The sequence below is a fragment of the Crotalus tigris genome, unplaced genomic scaffold (assembly GCF_016545835.1).
Source record: "Crotalus tigris isolate CLP2741 ecotype Arizona unplaced genomic scaffold, ASM1654583v1 scf7180000017739.2905288, whole genome shotgun sequence".
NCBI classification, from domain to species: Eukaryota; Metazoa; Chordata; class Lepidosauria; order Squamata; family Viperidae; genus Crotalus; species Crotalus tigris.
In genome coordinates, this window is record NW_024096605.1 from 2,085,414 (window position 1) to 2,105,783 (window position 20,370).

At 35.2% G+C, this 20,370-nt stretch overlaps 1 protein-coding gene across 4 annotated transcripts in view; it reads right to left on the minus strand.

The window, feature by feature from the left end:
• DPYD (dihydropyrimidine dehydrogenase) overlaps nt 1-20,370 on the minus strand; it is a 567,113-nt gene that overhangs the window by 173,303 nt on the left and 373,440 nt on the right. For all 4 annotated transcript variants that reach the window (XM_039339800.1, XM_039339803.1, XM_039339804.1 and 1 more), the window contains 2 exons: nt 7,849-7,917; nt 2,164-2,247 (listed from right to left, as the gene is read on the minus strand). In XM_039339800.1, the coding sequence (XP_039195734.1) occupies nt 2,164-2,247; nt 7,849-7,917 (153 nt within the window). The remainder of the gene's footprint in view (nt 1-2,163; nt 2,248-7,848; nt 7,918-20,370) is intronic.

The following is a 20,370-nucleotide window of genomic DNA, read 5'->3' on the forward strand; positions in this document are numbered from 1 at the left end:
ACTCAACATGGTGCAAAGAGATGAGGATTAGCGAAGGTAAGAAATCCCTTCTATAGAAAAATGACTTTTTCAATGAGTGCAGAAGTATAACTGAAGATCTCAGAGGAAGAACATTATCCATTATAAGTGGAAAAGAAGATTGTTTTTTTTTAATTATTTGAGAAAATGGCAAGCGAGACAGGAACACGGTTATGTTATGTATGGAAAAAGATCTAGGAATGCAGTTTTTTTTAAAAAGTATGTCTCAATGTGTATCTTTTAGATTACCTTTCGGTTCCTGATCAAAGGAGCCTCTTGTAAATTCCAGTTGAATTGTTTTGTAGTGATCCCATACAGATGATTTAAGATTTGTGCAAATCCACTGCACATCCCTAATCTAATGTAAACCAAGTCAGCCCAAGCTACTGTTGTATGTTGTATCATTGTATTGCTTATTCATAAAATTATTTTGCTTTCTATGTACATTCCATAAATATATCCTGGACTCTGTGCCAGCTTTATCCAATATATTTTCCTGGGTTGAATATTATGAGATCTATAATACAGCACATCTTGTAAACACCAGTTGGGAAAGGCTGATTTAGATCAAAGCAGAATCTTGAGATTTAATATAGCATCAGATAATTTGGTTGTGGGAATAAAAGAGAGCAACAGCACTATGTAAAAAGAAAATAAGCATCTTTGCAGATGCAGGGGGAAAACAATTACACACACACAGTAAAATACACACAACCTTGCATTCAGATTTAATCCGATCTATGAAATGCAACAAATTGTTGCTTTACATGTGAATTACATGTATAATTATTTTTAGCAGAATATGTAAGCTAAGTCTACTGAAACATTTAAAGCAATACATGCAAATGCTGAACTCTTTGAAGCAATAGTCTCTTTATCTAAGAAAATCATAATCAGATGTCACAGTGAGAGAAGAAAGTGAGCAAGAAAGAAATAGAGGAATTTCTGTTTCCCTCCCCCACCTTTGCAGTATGCCTCTTCCCTGTAAACAAATTATATGCCTTTAAAGATGGTTATGGTTTCCTTAACTCTGTATTCACTTATGGTATTTGCTCTTTAAATATAGCGTCTCTGTTTATTTATTTAGATATAAAGGAGATGTTTTAAATTTGTTAAGCTTAGCAATTGAACCCTACCCTTGTTTGACTTGTGAAGTGTCCTATTATAGTACTTGGTGTTTATCCTCATTCCTAACAGTTCCATATGCCTATTTTTGTGAAGGGTTCCTGTTAAAAACAAAGCTGGGCCCTGGAAGTGACTAAAAAAAAAAATATTTTCCTCTATTGCAACTAATTGGGTTTCTAACACTTAGGGAGTTTGGACCAAGGCCTTCCATTATTTATTTATTGATTTATTTATTTATGAGACTTATATACCACTTTAAGTGCAAGCACTCTCTAAGCGGTGTACACCAGTAAGCAATGTATATATATATTTACATTGCCCCCAACAATCTGGGTGCTCATTTTACCTACCTCGGAAGGATGGAAGGCTGAGTCAACCTTGAGCCGGTGAGATTTGAACCGCTGACCTGCTGAACACAGCTAAAGTGGCCTGCAGTATTGCACTCTAACTGCTGCGCCACCTCGGCTCTTATCATTATCATTTCATGGGAGAGAAATTTGTGTTTTTCTAGCTGGACATAGACATGACTACACTTTAGGAATTGAAATGACAAAATCAATGGCTTAGAAAGAGGCCACACAAGTCCACTCTGCGTTCCCACGCAGATTCCCCATCTCTTCTTAGTGTAGTTTCAACTAACCATAATATGCCACCATTATAGCTAACCTTCTGTAAAATGCCTATGAGCATCATGTTGCTTGTATGGCTCTTCCCCAGAGAGGCTAGTCGGCATTAAGAATGTATAAAGTACAATTCTGTCTGAGCATTTTGGTAACTATTTGTTATGATATTGCTTCCTGTCAAGTGCATAATGCAATTTTGTCTTCCATAAAAATCAACACTACGTGTAATCTCAGAAGCTTGTCACTTCCCCCATTTTTGGCACTAAATATTTAAAGAGGAAGAGACCAGGGAATTCCAAGCTAGCAATCCATTCCTTGTGTTCTAGCCCTGAGCTAGAACTATCAATGAAATGGTGCTGTACAGCAACAGAGAAATGAAAGAGACTAAAAATCTTACCTGCCCACAGGCCAGTCCCATGCCTCTTTCTCCCATGCCATGTGGGCATGATAAATTCAACTCCAGGGCATCAGCTCCGGAAGCCTACATGATACACAGAAAAGAGGGTGGGGGAATCAAATATTAACTGCCAAATGCTGGAGCACTTTAGTGAAGGCAATTTCCCAATTTCATGAAATATTTCCTCCCCCTACACCAATATTTATTTTAGTTCATTACTAATTCCACACAAAATATTTTTGAGCAATGGGAAATCAAATAAAAACAAAGGGAATATCCAAAGGAAGGCATCATTTTAGATTAACAGGGATTGTTATCTTTCTGCTTTTCCTAAACTAGTTCTGAATTAAATTAAGACAATTCTGGAAATATTGTCCAGCGGGTAGTACAATAAGCCTGTACAGTTCAGATAACAGATTAAAAATGTGCTTACATCAAACTATTGCACACGCTGCCATATAAAAAAGCTCTTAGGCATTTTAAATTGTGGGCAGGATGAAAACATTCTCACCAATATGTTGATTTTTTTGTACCGGAAGAATTGCTTACAATTGGTATTAATAACTGGTTGCTGGTGGTGGTCTGTTTCCATTGTTAAATGTATTCATTTCATGTCAGAAACAGTTTTAGAGAATATAATTTATAATTTAACTACATCAGAAATCTGGAAGGAATAGAAATCTTGGAAGGCATCACAAATTTAGTACATATGCCTGGAACCGAACATTAAAAGAACAAGTGAGCGGTGGATGATAGGAAGCAGTCAGAATTAGAGTAAATGCAAGCAAGTGTGACTGAGTACTCTTTATCTGAAATATACTTCTTTTATCCAGAGGTCCTCCCACTTCCACTGAGTGCCATTTATCCACCCCTTTATTTATCCTGCTTTAATTCCAGGAGCCAGGGATTATGTACAGGACCCTTCAGTTTTTCTCCAGTAAAAATCCTTGGAATTGGGCTGGTAGATCATGTAATTGGCTTCCTATGGGCAAGGTAGATTCAGTTAATCTGAACGTGAGGCTATAAAGTACATTTCCTATAGTATGTCCCCTGGGAACGAAGTTAACCAAACTTCTTTAGAGGTTGGCAAAGATTATATTTCTGTTAGAGTTACGATTAAGTTCAGGAAAAAGTTCTTATTTTATCTCAACAGATTTCCTATCATTATGAATTATAAAGATTCTACTCATCATGATTAAATCAGTGTTGCCCTGAAGATTTTTATTCAATGGTTATCAAGATAAACCTCTATATTTCTATGGAATTATGATGCAGATTTCAGGAAATGTGTACTTGAAATGAAGTCCATTATCTCCGTGTTTTAACTCCATCATTACAATAGAATCATGCTGGCCTGCAAAGCATTTCTGCTCAGGGACTTTTATCTGCAGAGAAAAGGGAAGAGAAGCCAAAAGCTGCCTTGCCTCTTTCTAGAAGCCTGAAACTCTCGTTTTTATAGAATGCTTCAAACCAGAGTCCCCCAAAATGGGTAATATTGACCACTAAGGATCAATAGGACTATCTGCTGCTGCTGTTGTTGTTGTTATGGTTAATTGCACAGTCAGCCAAATGTTTAGACTGGATTTGGATTTTTTTATCCACCTATAGAGTCTTTCTCAAAGATCTGGGCTAGGCAGAAGAATGTTTTGCAACTGAATGTTAGTGATTTTGGCAGTGCTGATGCTGTTCAAGTGATGCTCAGTTGTTCTGGAATTGCACCCGAACAGTCTATTACCATTGGCACTATCTTTGCTTTCTTTTGCCATAGTCATTCTACTTCTGTTTCAAGGGCTTTGTACTTTGTAATTTTTTCAAGTTCTTTCTCTTCTGTTCTGCTGTCTCCAGGTAGTACCATGTCACTATCTAGACTCTTTTGTCTTTCTTATGAACAATTGTTAAGTCTGGATTTTATATGGCAGGTGCTTCACTGTTTGAATTCTAAAGTCCCATAACACTTTAGCTTTTCTATTACTTTGTCTGTTTTGTAATCCCACCCATTCTTGCTTGCAGGGAAATAGTTTTTCTTGCAGATATTCCAATGCACCATTGTTGCTATTTTGTCATGCTGCTGTTTGTAGTTCACCTGTGCAATCTTCTTGCAGCAACTAACTAGGTCAGTGGTGGCGAACCTATGGCACTGGTGCCAGAGGCGGCACTCAGAGCACTCTCTGTGGGCATGCATGCTATCACCCCAGTCCTAGGCCTTCATTTGGGTTTTACAAAACCTTTTCGCTTTAGACCTCCACCGCCGTGTGCAAAAAAAAAAGGTTTTGCAAAGTTGGATTTGATTGATTGAACTTTTTAGTCCCACCTAGTCTGTTGTTACCACTGCAGCCACGCCCACCCAATTGGCCACACCTACCCAATTGGCCACACCCAGACAATGGGCCACACTTATCCGGCAATGCATAAGTGGGCTTTGGGTTGCAGTTTGGGCACTCGGTCTCTAAAAGGTTCGCCATCACTGAACTAGGTGGTCCACTGTTTCTTCAGCTTCTTTGCAGGGATGGCATTTGCTGTCTCTGCAAATTGCTCTTATTTATTTTGGCTTTGTGCACATTTGTGTACAAAGGTCTTGTTCAGCCAGAATATCCCCCCCTCCCATCTCTTTCTGTACCTTTCCTACTCTTTGCCACTGCCAGGTCTTGTTGTTATCTACTTTGCTTACTAGTTTTTTATGTATTGGCCATGTAACACTTTGCCTTGCCATGTCTCTTTACTATTTTTCATTTAGTCTTTTTTGTAGACCAGTAAGCCTCAATGGTATACTAGCATCAATGCATCTTGTTTGCTGTTCTTCAGATATTCTTCCAATGCCCTTTTTTCTTCTTCAACTGTCTGGGCTACTTGCAACATTCCCAACCTATTTTCCTTGTTAAGTGGAATCTCTCAAGATTACTGAGTGGATGAAGGACAAGATTTATTTTAATTCTTGTTTTCTTTTTTTGGGATGTGTGTGTTTGTGTCTTCCTATCCAGGGCTTTTAATTCCGTTTGGGTCAAACTCAGTAGTCCAGCTGTGTATCTAATGTATGGAATTGCCTAGATGTTAATTGCCTTGATGGTATTTCCTCCACTGATTTTGGATTTTAAGATTTTCTTCACTTTCATGATGTATTCACTTTTAACCTTTTTAACTTCAGTGTACTTGATGTTGTCAGCTTGAAGTATGCCAAAAATATTTATAGTAATCATCTTCATTCAGATTCTTAATGTTATTTCCAAAGGATATTTTGATTCCATCAGTTTTCATTATTTTCCCCTGCTGATGGTGAATCCATTGTCCAGTCCATTGAAAAGTCTTGCCTACATATATGGACCATGTTGAATAGCAATTCTATTTCAGATGGTGTTTTTTCATAGAGCTTTAGATTGCCCATGAAACAGAGATGGTATTTGCTGCTTGATAGCCATAGTTTGACTTGTTTAGTACTATTGACAGAGTAATCAGTGCAGTGACCAACAGTAGTGTTGATAGTGAATCTCCTTGAAAGATTTCTCTCTTGATAGTAACCTCTTTCAATCTATCTCCATTGACCAGCAACTGGGTTTTCCATTGTGCTACTGATCTTTGCACAAAGCTTCTCATGTTTTTATTGACTCCTGCTATTTCTAGACTATCTAATCATGTGGCAGGAAGTTAAATGCCTTCTTGTAATCAATCCAAGCTACATCAAGTGCTCTTCCTTCTCTTGCAGTTTTCCAAAACCATCTTGTCAATTGGGAGTTGATCTTTTGTATCTCTGCTGTTTGGGAAGTTTTCTTTTATTCAAATGGAGAAACTTTGTCTTCAACTAAATGCTGTTGGACTGCATTGGCTACCACATCAATTATCAATCTGGAATTTGTTGGTAAGCATGTAATTTGCCTGTAGTTGCCTGGTGCTGCCCCTTTTGTTGGATCTTTCATTATCAGGTAGGCTTTGCCTGATTCAGTTTTATCTCCTTGCAGTTTGTTGTTAAACTGATTGGCAATGAATTGATGCAGACTAGATAGATGTTTCAATCAAAAACATGCAGTTTTTCTTCTTGTAGTGCCAATGAATTCTTGATTCTTTGTGATGACCAGTCCAATAACTCTTAGCATAGAACGTGTATATAAGAATGTGTATGCATGTATATTTTGTATGCATGCATATATACGTATTTGATATATGTGAATGTATTTTTGTATATGTGTGTGTATTCACCTACCTGTTCCTATTTTATATTGATGATTATGTGCTATTATGTTGGTGTAAACTCTTAGTGACCATATAATTCTATATTAACTATTTTAATTATTATAATTTTATAGCTGTGTCTTAATAATATGTTATTTGTATACCAGTTAAAATGACTACATAAAAAGATGTATTAAATATTTTAATTTTACTAAATAAACAATTGATAAATAAGACTAATAGCAACCTTGAATGTGTATTTTGGGTTATCAGCAGGAGGTCTAGTCTTTTCAAAATCAATGGTATAACTCCAAAAATGGTTTAAGGGTCAAGATTTGAAAAAAAAGTAATTTGGCCTAACTCCACCCAGTCTTACATGCTTATTCTGACTTAACAAACCAGGATGTTTGTTAAAAAAAAAATCTGACAAAATTAGAACTTGATTTGCAATTTGTACTTCTGAGTGACAGAAATGATTTTTGCATGCTGTGTAGTGATGGTTCCAAAGTTCCAAAGAGACCAATCATGAAAAATGCTATCTGTAATTTTCTTAAAGCCTTTCCTCTCCTCTTGAACGTCTTAACCTATGGATGTGCTGTTGTTATTTTTGTTCTCCACGTCTGTGACAAGTTGACCTTTTGTATATATAGGTTGGCCTCCTGTGGAGACCAGACTGACTACCCTCTAGAGTTTATGTACCTGGAAGGTCACAAATACTTGACAGTGAAATGTTTAACATTTTTAAAAATGTTCTTTTTATAGGCCCATAACATAAGAGGCAATAGTGACAGTTTGTAAAACTGCAATGGTTTTCTTGCTTCTAGGATACTGCATAGGTCAGGGTACACAAAGCACAATTATATATTAAAAGCATAATCAAATTTCACTTTCTAAATTTAGAGATACCAAATATTGTTGTATAGCAATATATATAAAAGCTAAAAATACCAAGTGTTTGACAAAGTTACTTTCATTTGTGCAAGATGGTATTTAAATTATAGAAAAACTAACAAAGTACTATTATGTACTTTTGACTTTTATGTGGTATTTTTTCTCCTCATTTATTGTAAATCTATATTAGAACCAGAACAGCATTAAATGAGCCTTTTATACTTTAAATATTCAAGAGTTTCATATTCAAAATTTCTTCCACTGCTGTCAAACTGGAGTGCCTGAAGGCAAAGTAAGATCAAGTTAGGTTCTCAAAGGTAGAATTAAATTTTATCAAGGCATCCGTCATAATATGAATGTTGCTTAAAATGCAAATAAAAAAGCATCGAAATTCAAAGGCTACAGAATTTTCAGGTAGCATGCAAAGTCCAGGGGACCATTTCTATGGAATAGATTCATTTAATTTACATTTCTATCATTTTAATGAAAACACAGAACAAACAAGCAATCACAGATACATTTTAAACCCTTATTTTTCATTTGAATTTCTTTTTTTATGCAATTACAGAGTAAGGGGAAAGAAAGAAAAGAAGAAAGAGGGAGAAAAGAGAAGGCATATTAGTAAGTCATTACCTCAGCCATTTTTGAAAGCTCAGTCCAATCATTCTTATTATAGCTGCACATGATGCTGGCAATGACAATCTGAAAAGATAAGTATGGAATTCAGTTGTCTAAGATAATAAACTGGAGTTAAGAAAATCTGTTTGAATATCTTCTGTCTCTATTGTTTAACTACAATTGCATTTTTCTGCTATGCGTATCTATTGAAGAACAAGTCCTATTAAATTCAATTGATCTTAGTCTCAGGTAAATGTATTAAAATGGATTACATCAAATCTCTTTTAATATGCATTTCTAAAATAATTTGAAGAAAGTACATGGAAGATACATGAGAAACTGTCAGAGATATAATTGAGGACTGAATGGACAAGATACTGTACACTTAAACTGACTACAGGTATTTTGAAATCTACATTAAAAGAAATTGACAAATGGAAAACTTGAAATGTCTTTCAGTCCTACTGATTAAAACTTCATCCCACTCATAGAAACCTTGTGGGTACAATGTCTATTCCAGGTACTGGATGTATGGAGTAGCTATTAGATATAACAGATAGCTGCGATATAAGTGTGTCAAATAACAACTGTGAACAAATATGAGGTTCCTAGAAGAATGTAGCAATCCTAATGTGAGAAATATATTGACAACAATATATCCAAAGACAGTGCCCTGACTTGACAGGTAATAAGATTAACTCTGATAGAAAGCAGCTGTCCTACCAGTAGCAACTACAAGTGGAAGCATGTAGGCCAGAACAGCTGTGGCAGATATATATTGGCAATGATACAATACATTCATACGAAAAATAAACAGGGATGCAAAAGACAATAGAAAATCATTGCACTGTAGTTTCTCACCAAAAATTGCTAGTGGGTAAGAAGAATTACCATAATAATAGAAGAACTAAAGAATTGATGGTCTCTAAGTGTTGAGAGCCGATTTTAAATAAGAATATCCTGATAGGTGAAGTCTCTGTGCAAACCAGAGTCATTTGTGTATGTGTACAGCTGTAAAGTTTCCATGCTGAGATCTAGAAGTTTTGCATGTAAAAGTTTTGCATGCAAAAGCCTGAGTTCAAAGGTTTCCTTCCTTCAGATAGTGAATAATCATCTGCCCCCAATAGTAACATTTTGTGTGTATGATTTATTTGCAATGTTTATTTGTAATATTAATAGACACCCCATTCAACTGAGTCTCTAGACATCATACAACAAAGAAAGAGGACATAGGGCTACTCATTGCCGAGCTTCATTTTTTTTACACATTCCCATAATGCCTAATAGTGTTTAGATGCATTTGTATAAAGAGACATGCATTCAAACTGAGAGCCAGGCAACCTAGGCACCATTTTAGCTTGTGGTTTTGGAACATATAACATTAACAGCCACTCAACTGTCCATTCAGCAATATGCAATTCACCTTCACTTTAGAACTCTCAGTAGCTGGCCAACATATTGTGAATTCTTTTAAAATTATTACTTGTAGGGTAACTTACATCATTGCACAGATAACAAACCAAGTGGGAAGATAATGTAATAAACCAAGTGGATGACTGATCAATTTTATGCCTACAAATGTGTAATTCTGCATCTGGAGACTGACAATTATGCCACATTAGATTGAAAATCTCTGGTGAAACTGTTGGATAGCAAAAAAAACTTGGACAAGGATTTTGATTAGAAGTAAGATGAAGAAAGTATATATGTTGGCATCAATGCTTTGAGATAATGGAATGTTAAAATAAAGAAACTGAAAAATTCCTTAGATTTTGGGATGCTTTCATTAATCAATTGTTTTAATTTATCAATTTAGTATACCAACTTGCCAAGGATTCTGATTTTTTCCCCTTGAATCATCCTTTATTTTTCAGAAATATGTAAAGTCACACTGTTCTCTGAAGAATATAATCAAAGTAACTCTTTTTACCTAAAAAGTCACTTGCATGGATATGTGGCATATTTATTTTCCAAATGGCTGGATTCTAGACATTTGTATATACTGTATAACTGCCCATGTGTAAACACTGAAGTTGTGGAAATAAAATAAGATTTGTCTTTGATTAATGTTTACTGCTACCCAATTCATTGAAAATTATTTTCTTCATTGATTAAAGAAGTAAAGCATCTGAAGGAACCAGATTTAATCTTCAAAGTAAAACATGAGTCCCAGCTGCTTCTCCTGTAATTATAATTTTTCTCTATGCACAATTTTCACATCCATGTTCTATTCATTAATCTATTGTTTGAATTTATATTTATTACAAATATTACATTTTATAAAAGTTTTAAAGTCCTTTAAAATTGAGTTTATGTTTATTAGTTCTGTGTTTCCCAATCAACTGAGAAATTCTATAAAAAATACTTTCTTTTCTCAGTAAACAAAGAGTTTATTTGGAGCCTCCACATGAGTAAAAGTAATGTAGTTGAGTGTGATGTGGCATTTTTTGTTTAGGAACATGACTAAAGTGCAAGGAGTTGGCATTTTCCCCTCCTACTCACATTGTCTTCTACCTGCTGTGTTTTGCATCCTTCTCTCCTATTATAAGCAAATGGTTGGATGATAGCAGCCTCTGTTCAGGACCTGATTTAAAACCTTGTTTCTTCTGCTTATTTTATTTTGTGGCGGTGTTTGAGAAGGCGGCCTATGTCCACCTAGTTCCCAGCTAAACAACCTGTGATCCTGGTAGCAGACTCAAAGTTTCTTGTCTCTTAAAAAGAATATTGTGGAGCCTCCAAGACTATGTACATTCTCCTTCCTGATAGGTAGATAGAAAGATAAACAGACATCACTGGGATAAATTCTGCAGGCCTATTTTGCATTTGAAATCATAAGACAGAATTAAATTCAGTTAAGCATAAGTATTGAAAAGGGGCAAGACACTAAATATATCCTTCATCTTGGATGTTTTTGATGATGCATATATGTTGCTCCTAAACCTATAAATGTTTATGTCTTTAAAAATTTCCCTCACACAAAGCTCAGACTATCATAGAAATACACAATTATGTCACAATAAAATAAAATTTTCAGATTATATAGTCAATGGGTGCCAAACTTGATTGCATCACCTGATGCTTGTGACATTTTTTGCCTTTGTGGAGCCGGAGTGGGTGTGGCCTGCATGTAACGCATCCAGCCTATGGGCCACCAGTTTGACACCTGTGATATAGACTTTAGGGTTTTGTTTTGTAAGTAAGCAGTAAATTTTTCAAATATCCAACTGTTGCACCCTTGTAACTAATATATATTTTGCCTGTTACGCTCCCTTTGTTGGAACAAATTGTAATTTCACTGAAATGTACTATTAACTTTTATCTAACAGCAACAATAGCCCTTGTCTTTATAGCTTCATAATGGATAGCTGAATGATGGTTAGGCTGTGTTTTATCAAAATTATTTCAAAGATCTGATTTAAATCTTCCCTGTGGGAAAGTACTGATTGACAATTCTGTCCAAAAGTCTTTATTTTAAATGAAGGAATGCAAGAAGAAAAAGAAAAATGACAAATTGGATTACTGCCATATGTATGATTAGGAATGGTTTAATCTTAACATAGCTTGGCTGGAAATGTAATATTAGGCTGGAAATGTAATATTAGGCATTCTTTTTCATTTATTTTTAAAGAGACATTCAGAACTATTTATGCCATTTTATGCCTCATGATTGCACTTAAACAGGTTTAGATCCAAATTAGTCAATATCAAAAATCTGTTTGAGTAAAAACAGGTTGGATTAAATAGTTTGGAGTGACTGCATTATAATTATTACAACATAAAACATTTTCAAATTCCCTTTCCTGCAATTATACTGGGTCAAAGTTAATGTGCTTTCTGAACATAGTTGAATTACCCAAAGTCCTTCAGTTATGTTTTTAAATATGCTGATCTTCACAGTCTTTTCACACTACCAACATACTAGGAATCAATATTTTAAGACTCTGGCTATATTTTGAGATAGAAAACCCAACTCTGAAAATGTAACACTGAATTAATATGTAACAGGAACATCTTAGACTCATTGGCTTTTGTTCCTTAAATATCTCACCTCTGTCATCTTGAAGAGCTCATCAACTCCACTCATCCATGACATACTCACTCTTCTCCTTCATCTTGACCTGTGCACTATTCTGTCATATATTTGTCTTGCAATTCAATCTTCTTTCGTTCTCTTTGATCAAACCATCTCAACATATTTCTTTTCTACTGACCACTCAACTTTCTATTCAGTCCACAGTCATTGAGCACCCATTCAGTTTTGATCTTTTTCTTTTACCACATGTACTTTTTAAGACCTCCACACCCACTGCACTCAAATTATTTTTATTTTTCTCCTAAGATGCTCAATTCTCACTTCCATATGTGGGCAGGAATCTTATACAGATACTCTTAAATACATTCATCTTCATCTCTAATAACAAATGTGAGGATGAGGATGGTAGAAAAGATTATTGGCAGTTCATTCCCTTCTATCAAGGACATAGCATATAAGCGTTGCTTGAACAGGGTGCGCAGAATTATCTGGGACACTACACATCCTCTTCACAACCTGTTTTCCTTGTTACCTTCTGAGAGGAGGCTCTGTGGTATCTGAAGCAAACATCCAGTTTCAGTCATAGTTTTGTTCCATACAGTATCAACCTTTTGAACTCTTAAGCTTCCTCTTTCCACTATGTATTCAAGATGGACAGTGATTAATATTTATATGTAAAGTTATAGGTAAATACCTACATACATACATACATACATACATGTCTGCATTTTTGAGAGAAGGCCACAGAATTCCATATTTAATGTGTGCCAATGTGCCCACAATTAAAATGACAATAAAGATTATCTCCTCACAACAGACCTTTCTAGAAGAATGTTTTACTTCTGTTACAGTATATATTGAACTCTTATAGGATTCAGCAACCTCCAGTTCTATATGTATCCATCATCCAAGTTTATTCACTTTATTATAATTTCTAAATGAATAAATATACAAGAAACTTTCCCACATTCCACTATTTCTCATTGATCAGCTGAAGGGGAAAAAAAATCATTCCATAGACTCCTGCTCAACATACAGCAAGAAAATATATCATTGATTGATGGCCAAGTGTAAGTACTGGACAGAGTGGTAAGAATTTTTTTTCCTTAATTTTCTGGCCCGTAATATTTGCAAAGAAGAACTTAACACAAGTTTGTCACAATTTACATCAGTACTTGTTAATGATCTTTCATATTACATGAAAAAGGGAACTTTAAAATTGTAAAGCACACAGGATTCCTTAATGGCGGACATTGGTTTTAGGCAACAGATTCTGTATTGGGCTTCTGATGATAGTGATAATCATCATTTAGAAAATAGATGTGAACTACTTTTACATTTGCATATGTGGAAATGTTTATAAACTGTAAGTTATTTTTGAGGTGCTTATTAAAGGCACACCCCAAAATACTACTTCTCTTAAAAATTATAAATATTTAAAGACAATCAGAAGATTCTTTTAAATAGAAAAAAACATTTTTTTAAAAAAACCACACAGATACTAAAACTCCTTTTCCTATATTTTTTGTCCTACAGACCTTTAAAAAATGTGTTATGATTTTTTTTCCTCTTAAAATTTTGATTTGTCACTGGATTGAAATAAAAATAAGCTTCTTATTAAAACGCTCTTACAGCATCAAATCCCATGCAATAAGAGAGTTAACAGTTGTAAAACCCTGTCATGCCTGTGAGAAGCAGAGGAATTATCTTGTTATCAATTTAATAATGGAGTATTGAAGTAAATGATGCCATCCACTGACACCAGTAACACTGTGCTCCCCTGGGAAATTCAAGTCTGTAGAAACTGTCAATCTAGAAGGATATGGACATATTAAACAATGTACTTTCAGTCCATAAATCTATTCTTTCAATGCTGCTTACTAAAAAAGATTCTGCATAGTGATAAAGACAAGTAATGTAGGATATCTTGACATTACTGACTTATAATCCTCTTCACTTTAAGATAGGACAGTAAGATATTCAGTACACAATTTAACCCTTTTTACAGCAGGGCTAATATGTAGTTTAACTCTTGTTATCCTTATTTTATTTATAACTTGCATTAAAACTTAACATTTCAAAAGGAAACCTGTATACAGGTAAATCTTTAATAATTGGCTGATAAAATGATTGGCAGATACTCTTTGTGAGCAATTATTCATCCCCAATTGGGATTTTTTTAAAAAAATAAATGAACAGTATAACTTAAAAAAAAAGCAAGAAAAAAATAGAAAAAACAAGTTTTCCAGATATTTGCAAGCACTTTAAGATGACCAAAAAATCAGTCTGACTTTGATATAAATTTCCATATTAGAATATCTGACATCAGTTTGAAAGTTGGTATCAGTATTAAAATAGATTCAGATTATTATACATTAATTGACATCTAAAACCACTATAATTGAATTTGTAAATTAGAAACCAAGAACAAATTGTTTTAAGTTCTGTCTGGTCTAAAAAAAAATTAATGAATTCAGCAAATCAGAAAAAGAGAGAGAGAAAAATCAAATGCTGTAACTTGTAAAAATTAAATCTAAATATTTAATTTAAATATTTTAAATATCAAAATAACCCAAACACGTATTTAGAATACTGATATGATTTTCCAACTTAAACAACATGTCTCTCGACAGATATACAATCGTGAAAGAAAAATACAAAAGAAAATAACACATTTCAATAAAGAAAACTAAAACAATTAAATGGTAATTAGGACAAAATTATATTTTATAATTGGGAATCCTACTCATCCAAACTCAAGTGCTCAAGGGAAGAGTTATGCCAGGGGTATTCAAACTTGGCCCTTTTATGACTTGTGGACTTCAACTCCCAGAATTCCTCAGCCAGAGTGCCTGGCTGAGGAATTCTGGGAGTTGAAGTCCACAAGTCATAAATGGGCCAAGTTTGAAGACCCATGAGGTATACCTTAAATGCCTAGGGTGGGATACAAAAGCATTTGAAAACATTAAAAAATAGAAAAATAAAAAAAATACATAAAAACTATCTTTAAAATAATCTAAAAAAGGCTAAACATTTCCTTGTATGTTCTCCCTCATAAAGTTAGATGTTTTATACACACATAAGAAGTGAACAGTCTAGATTAATTCTTTTTCTTCTTCAAATCCATATTATGAATAAAGACCCATCAGGGATTAAATATAATAACCATATTCCATTTCTGAGGGAGAAAGAATGTTTTTAAGTTGCCAGAAACTCCTTTGGATGGTCCAGATTTACTGTATCTATCCAAATTTAAGGTAATGCCCCTTCCCCACTTGCAACTTTAAGGAGTCATCAAACTTTTTTCCTAGAATTTTGTTTTATAATAATTTGGAGTATATATTGAAGCAACTGTTGTTTTTCTTTGTTCAGTTTGGAATCATAATATAACGATTTGGGGAGAGGGGCAGAATGACTTAATCTTTTTTTTTGTACTTTACGCTGCTTGTCCAGATTGAGAGGTAATAGGTCTTCGTTATCATTGTTTATTTTTAATAAAGCAATTATCCTTCCAGAAAGCAAATAACCTCAAAAAGCAACATCTCTGAATACAAGCACATTGGCACTTGTTCACAGTGGGATGACGACATAGAAAAGAATGGCAAAATAACAAAGGGTAAATAGAGGTATTTCATGAAGCGCAAGAAATGAGGAGGGTAATAATTCTTGTCCTGTGTGTCTCAGGAAGGTCAAATTAGAAGAGATTAAAGGATGCTGATTATCACTGATTTTAAGGTTGGGCACGGAGCTATTCCCCCCCAATCCCGGCCCCATCAATATTAATGGCTCAATGAAAAAGAATGTTATCTACTTCCTTTGGGATGAAAAGACCCAACAGTGGATTATGATAGAATAACGGAATAACAGAGTTGGAAGGGACCGTGGAGGTCTTCAACCCCCTAGTCAGGCAGGAAACCCTATACCATTTCAGACAAATCTCTTCTTAAAAACTTCCGGTGTTGGAGCACCCACAACTTTGGGAGGCAGGTTGTTCCACTGATTAATTATTCTAACTGTCAGGAAATTTCTCCTTAGTTCTAGGTTGCTTCCCTCCTTGATTAGTTTCCATCCGTTGCTTCTTGTCCTGCCTTCAGGTGCTTTGGAGAATAGCTTGACTCCCTCTTCTTTGTGGCAGCCCCTGAGATATTGGAACATTGCTATCATGTCCTCCCCCCCCCAGTCCTTCTTTTCATTAAAGTAGACATACCCAATTCCTGCAATCGTTCGTCATATGTTTTAGCCTCCAATTCTACATTACAATGTAACCTGACTACCTGGATGAAAAGGTACAAAACTATTAAAAGTTTTTCACCTTCTCTTTGTAGAAAAGCAAGAGGAATAAAAATGTGTAGAGAATTTTTCTTGTAACACATGTACAAGTCAAGATGATTATGATGGGCAGGTTTCCTTATGGTAATAAGTTGAGGACTATCTTTGTACTACTATTATTATGTACAAATGAAGAAGGCAACACTGTTGTTACATAACATTGTTTCTATTCACATATATTAGAATGAACCATAGATTAATATATTCTTTCATAAATAAGGATTGTACAGTGTTCCAGATACAAAGGCAATACAGGTATTCCTCAATTTATGACCGGTTGCTTAATAACTGTTTGAAATTATGATGGACTCAAAAAAAAGTTACATATGACCTGTCCTCAAAGTTACGACTGCTGTACTACTACTCCTGAGGTCACATGATCACATTCTGGGTGCTTGGCAACTGGTTCACATTGATATATGAACTCCTTTTGTGATTTTTTTTTCACCCAGCAAAAAACAGCCACTGGATAATCTGCATTTTAAAAATGGTTATAAAATTGAGTACAGTCACGTGGTGCCCTGAGGTGGGACCGCAATGCCTTACAACCACAACTCCAGGCTCAGTTGTGATCGTAAATTGAGGACAACCCATAAAATGCCATAAGTTGCTTCACAGCATGCAGGGGATTCAAACAGAGCAACTCCTTAAAGCAACTGAATCTTTTCCTGGGATTATGTGACTGTCTTCTACAGCTGTAGGATGATCCCAGTGTAAGATGTATTGGGTTTAAGGACCTGCAGAGAGTTGTAACCAGTATGAACTCCGGAGCCTTTCAACATGAACTTAACATGGAACTTAATCTTGTAGTATTACATCAAACATGTAAAATGATGCTGAGGTAAAGACTCAGAATTCTGTTCTTAAAATAAGGCGGGACCTCCCATGCTGACACCTGATTATCATCCCATTGACTGAAACACCTGACTCTCATGTCCCTTTCAAATGAATGGATAATTCTAGAGATTCACATAGTTTTCCACATACAGATACACTGTATGCAGCTTTGGATCATTTTCTACAATTAATAAACAAACAAGTAAATATTTTGACTCATTCTTTAACTGGGTTCTTTTGATATGTTTTTAGGACCTATGTGTAGAACAGATCATGTTTTTAGGTCATACTTATGCAGAAATACTGAAGGTGAAAAAGGATTCACAAACTTTAAAGCACCACAGTATGTACAGATGTACACAGAATAACAGGCTTAGAAGGGATCTTGGAGGTCTTCTAGTCCAACCCTCTCCTCAAGCAGGAAACCCTATCCCATTTCAGACAAATGGTTGAACAGTCTCTTCTTAAAAACCTCCAGTGTTGGAGTACCCACAACTTCTGAAGGCATGTCATTCCACATACATTTATTTTATAGTGAACTACACAGAAGTTTTATATTATGGAAAGAAGCATATTAATATTTGCATAAAAATAAAGGTTTTCTGTAAAAAAGGGGGGGCATATTTGATAGAAAGGACTTATTACTGAGTTCAAACAAAGTGAAACAGACCCAACTGAGATCTATTTATACATCACACACTGTATCCCTCAAGTCACCACTAGCTCTAACTTTAAAGAAACTGAAATTAGCTAAAGCAAGAAGCAAAGAAGGAAGATGGAAACGTAAAGTCTGGAAATTTGTGTTTGCTTGCTAAATGAATGTTAAAGAAGGCTGACTTTTAACTTAAACTTGCAAACTTTGCTATTTCAGATTACTGTACTTTTTGGTCCAAATAGTGCTAGATAAAAAATGGAAGGGAAAAAGATATTGTAAGAAGCCAAAGGGGGAGGGGAATGATATAATTGTGACAGCAACTTTGAAACCATCTGCAGTTAACCATCATCATTCAATAAACTAATGAGAAATTCTAATAGGTTCCTGCTATTAATTGTCCGCCACACCCAGTTTTTCCAATTTCTATCAGGAGCATCAGGTTACTTTTTAAAGATATTGCCTTGGTATCATGAGAACAGAAGAGGTCGAGAAACAATAAAAAACTAATAGAAAGTGCTTATATCTAGTTTTACAATATTTCAAACACATAAACTCTAACCTGCAGCAAAACCTTAACAATGAGGTACTGACATCTCATTGATTCTTAACACAATGAGTTGAAAAGCTAGATAGGGAAACAGAAAAACAATCCTTTGGGTTTTACTCCGGGAATACAGACTTGCCCAGCATTTTAATGTTAAAATAAGACAGACCAAAATCCTGTTAAAAAAAAAATCCTAAACAAATCACCCAAACTTTTACCATTTAAACTTCTGATCGCTTCAATACATTCCATTTCATGTATTGCTATAGATTTGTAAGCAGCCCAGAAAGTTTCTAGGTAAATCTGGAGAATTCCAGGCATGTGTTGAGGGTAGCCCTGCACTGTTTGATCCTAATATTTTACCATCCTCTGACCTTTCACAGGGAGACGGAAACAAAATTAATGACATGGCCAACGGTATTGTCTCTGAAGGGAGCAAGGGGTATAAATATCAGAGACAAATGGGCAGTATAGCATTTTTACAAGTGTTTCCACAAATCGCTCTACTCATAAACTTAGCCCTAGCCTGTTTGTTCAAACATCTGGAGGTTTTTAAAATGCATTACAACATTCAAGAAGTTGCCTAAATTCTAGTCCTAATGTAATCAGGTGGGAAATAACAACTATTCTCTAATTTCATTTTTTTTTGGGGGGGGGGGGGGCTGAAGCAGGACATGGGCTGTTATTTTCTCACTTTAAGGCAACAAATGGAATAGATAGTCATAACCATATTGGCACAGGAAATGTGTATTTCCAGCATTTTTCTACTTGTTTGAACACCATAAATGTTTCTTCATCCCCTTTGGACTAAACTAGCAGCATTGGGTTTTGGCCTGAAGAAACTGGTGCTGTGATTTTAAAATAGACATTACTAGATCAGTAGGTTCCTGCAACTAACATCAAAATGGGGCAAATGGTAGTATGAGGACTACCTAAAGTAAAGTTGATATGAGACTGTAAAAACACTAGGGAAAACAAGATCTAAGTCATAGAAACATAGGGCTGGAAGGACCTTGTAAGTCTTCTAGTCTACCCCCTGCCCAAGGCAAGAGTCCTTATACCATCTCAGACAAATGGTCCCTTAATCTGTTCTTGAAAACCTCCAGTGATGGAGCACCCACAATTCTGAGAGGCAAGCTGTTCCACTGATTAATTGTTCTTATTGTCAGAAAATTCCTCCTTATTGCCAGCTCCCTCTGATGAGCTTCCACCTATTGCTTGCCTGGCCCTCAGGTGCTATGGAGAATAAATTAATACCCTCTTCCTTGTGACAGCCCTTCAAGTATTGGAAAACTGCTATCATCTATCCCCTGAGCTTTTCTTCGTTAGGCTAAACATATCTAGCTCTCTCAGCTGTTCATTGCAGGATTTAGCTTCCATACTCATCATCTTTGTTGTTCTTCTCTGCAATTTTTCCTAGGGTTTCAGCATCCTTTTTGAATCATGGTGATCAGAACTGGGTGTAGTATTCTAAATGTGACCTCACCAGTGCAGTCTAAAGTAGTACTATTACTTTTCATGATCTTGATTTTATCTAAGTGAATATAATTGTGTATGCTTTTTGTAAATAGGAATGGTGTCATTCCCAGTAGGCTATCTTATGCCACGATAAAGTGGAATTGGGCTTATCGGGATCAAACAAGCATGCAGGTGCACCCTGCCAAAACTATGAGTATGCATACAAAAATGCTGGCGTGTTATATGTAATTATAATTTGCTGGAGTAGTGTCTACATTACCACAACACATCTGGTCTTTATTCTTGCAGGTGTGCTTTGTTGCCCGCGATCACATTTCATAACGTATAGCATATACAACACTCTAGGAGGGAAACAGTTTCATATTCTAAAATAGGAACACAGAAAGATACTTTTGATGTAGTCAGACTATTCATTCATCTTTCCAGTATTATCTCCACTGATTAGTGTTCTCCATTTCTCCATTCCTACCAGAAGAGGCTGAATGAACTAGAATCCTTCCTTTAAAGGCTGCCCTTTTTTTTCAATTATGTGGATAAAATCCTCAAGAGTTTAAATCTAAGCATTAATAAAACAAAAGAGTTTACAATATATAGTCAAGGTAACTTGATATCAAAAAAAATATAATACAGAGCCCCATAATTACACCTTATCCAATTTGT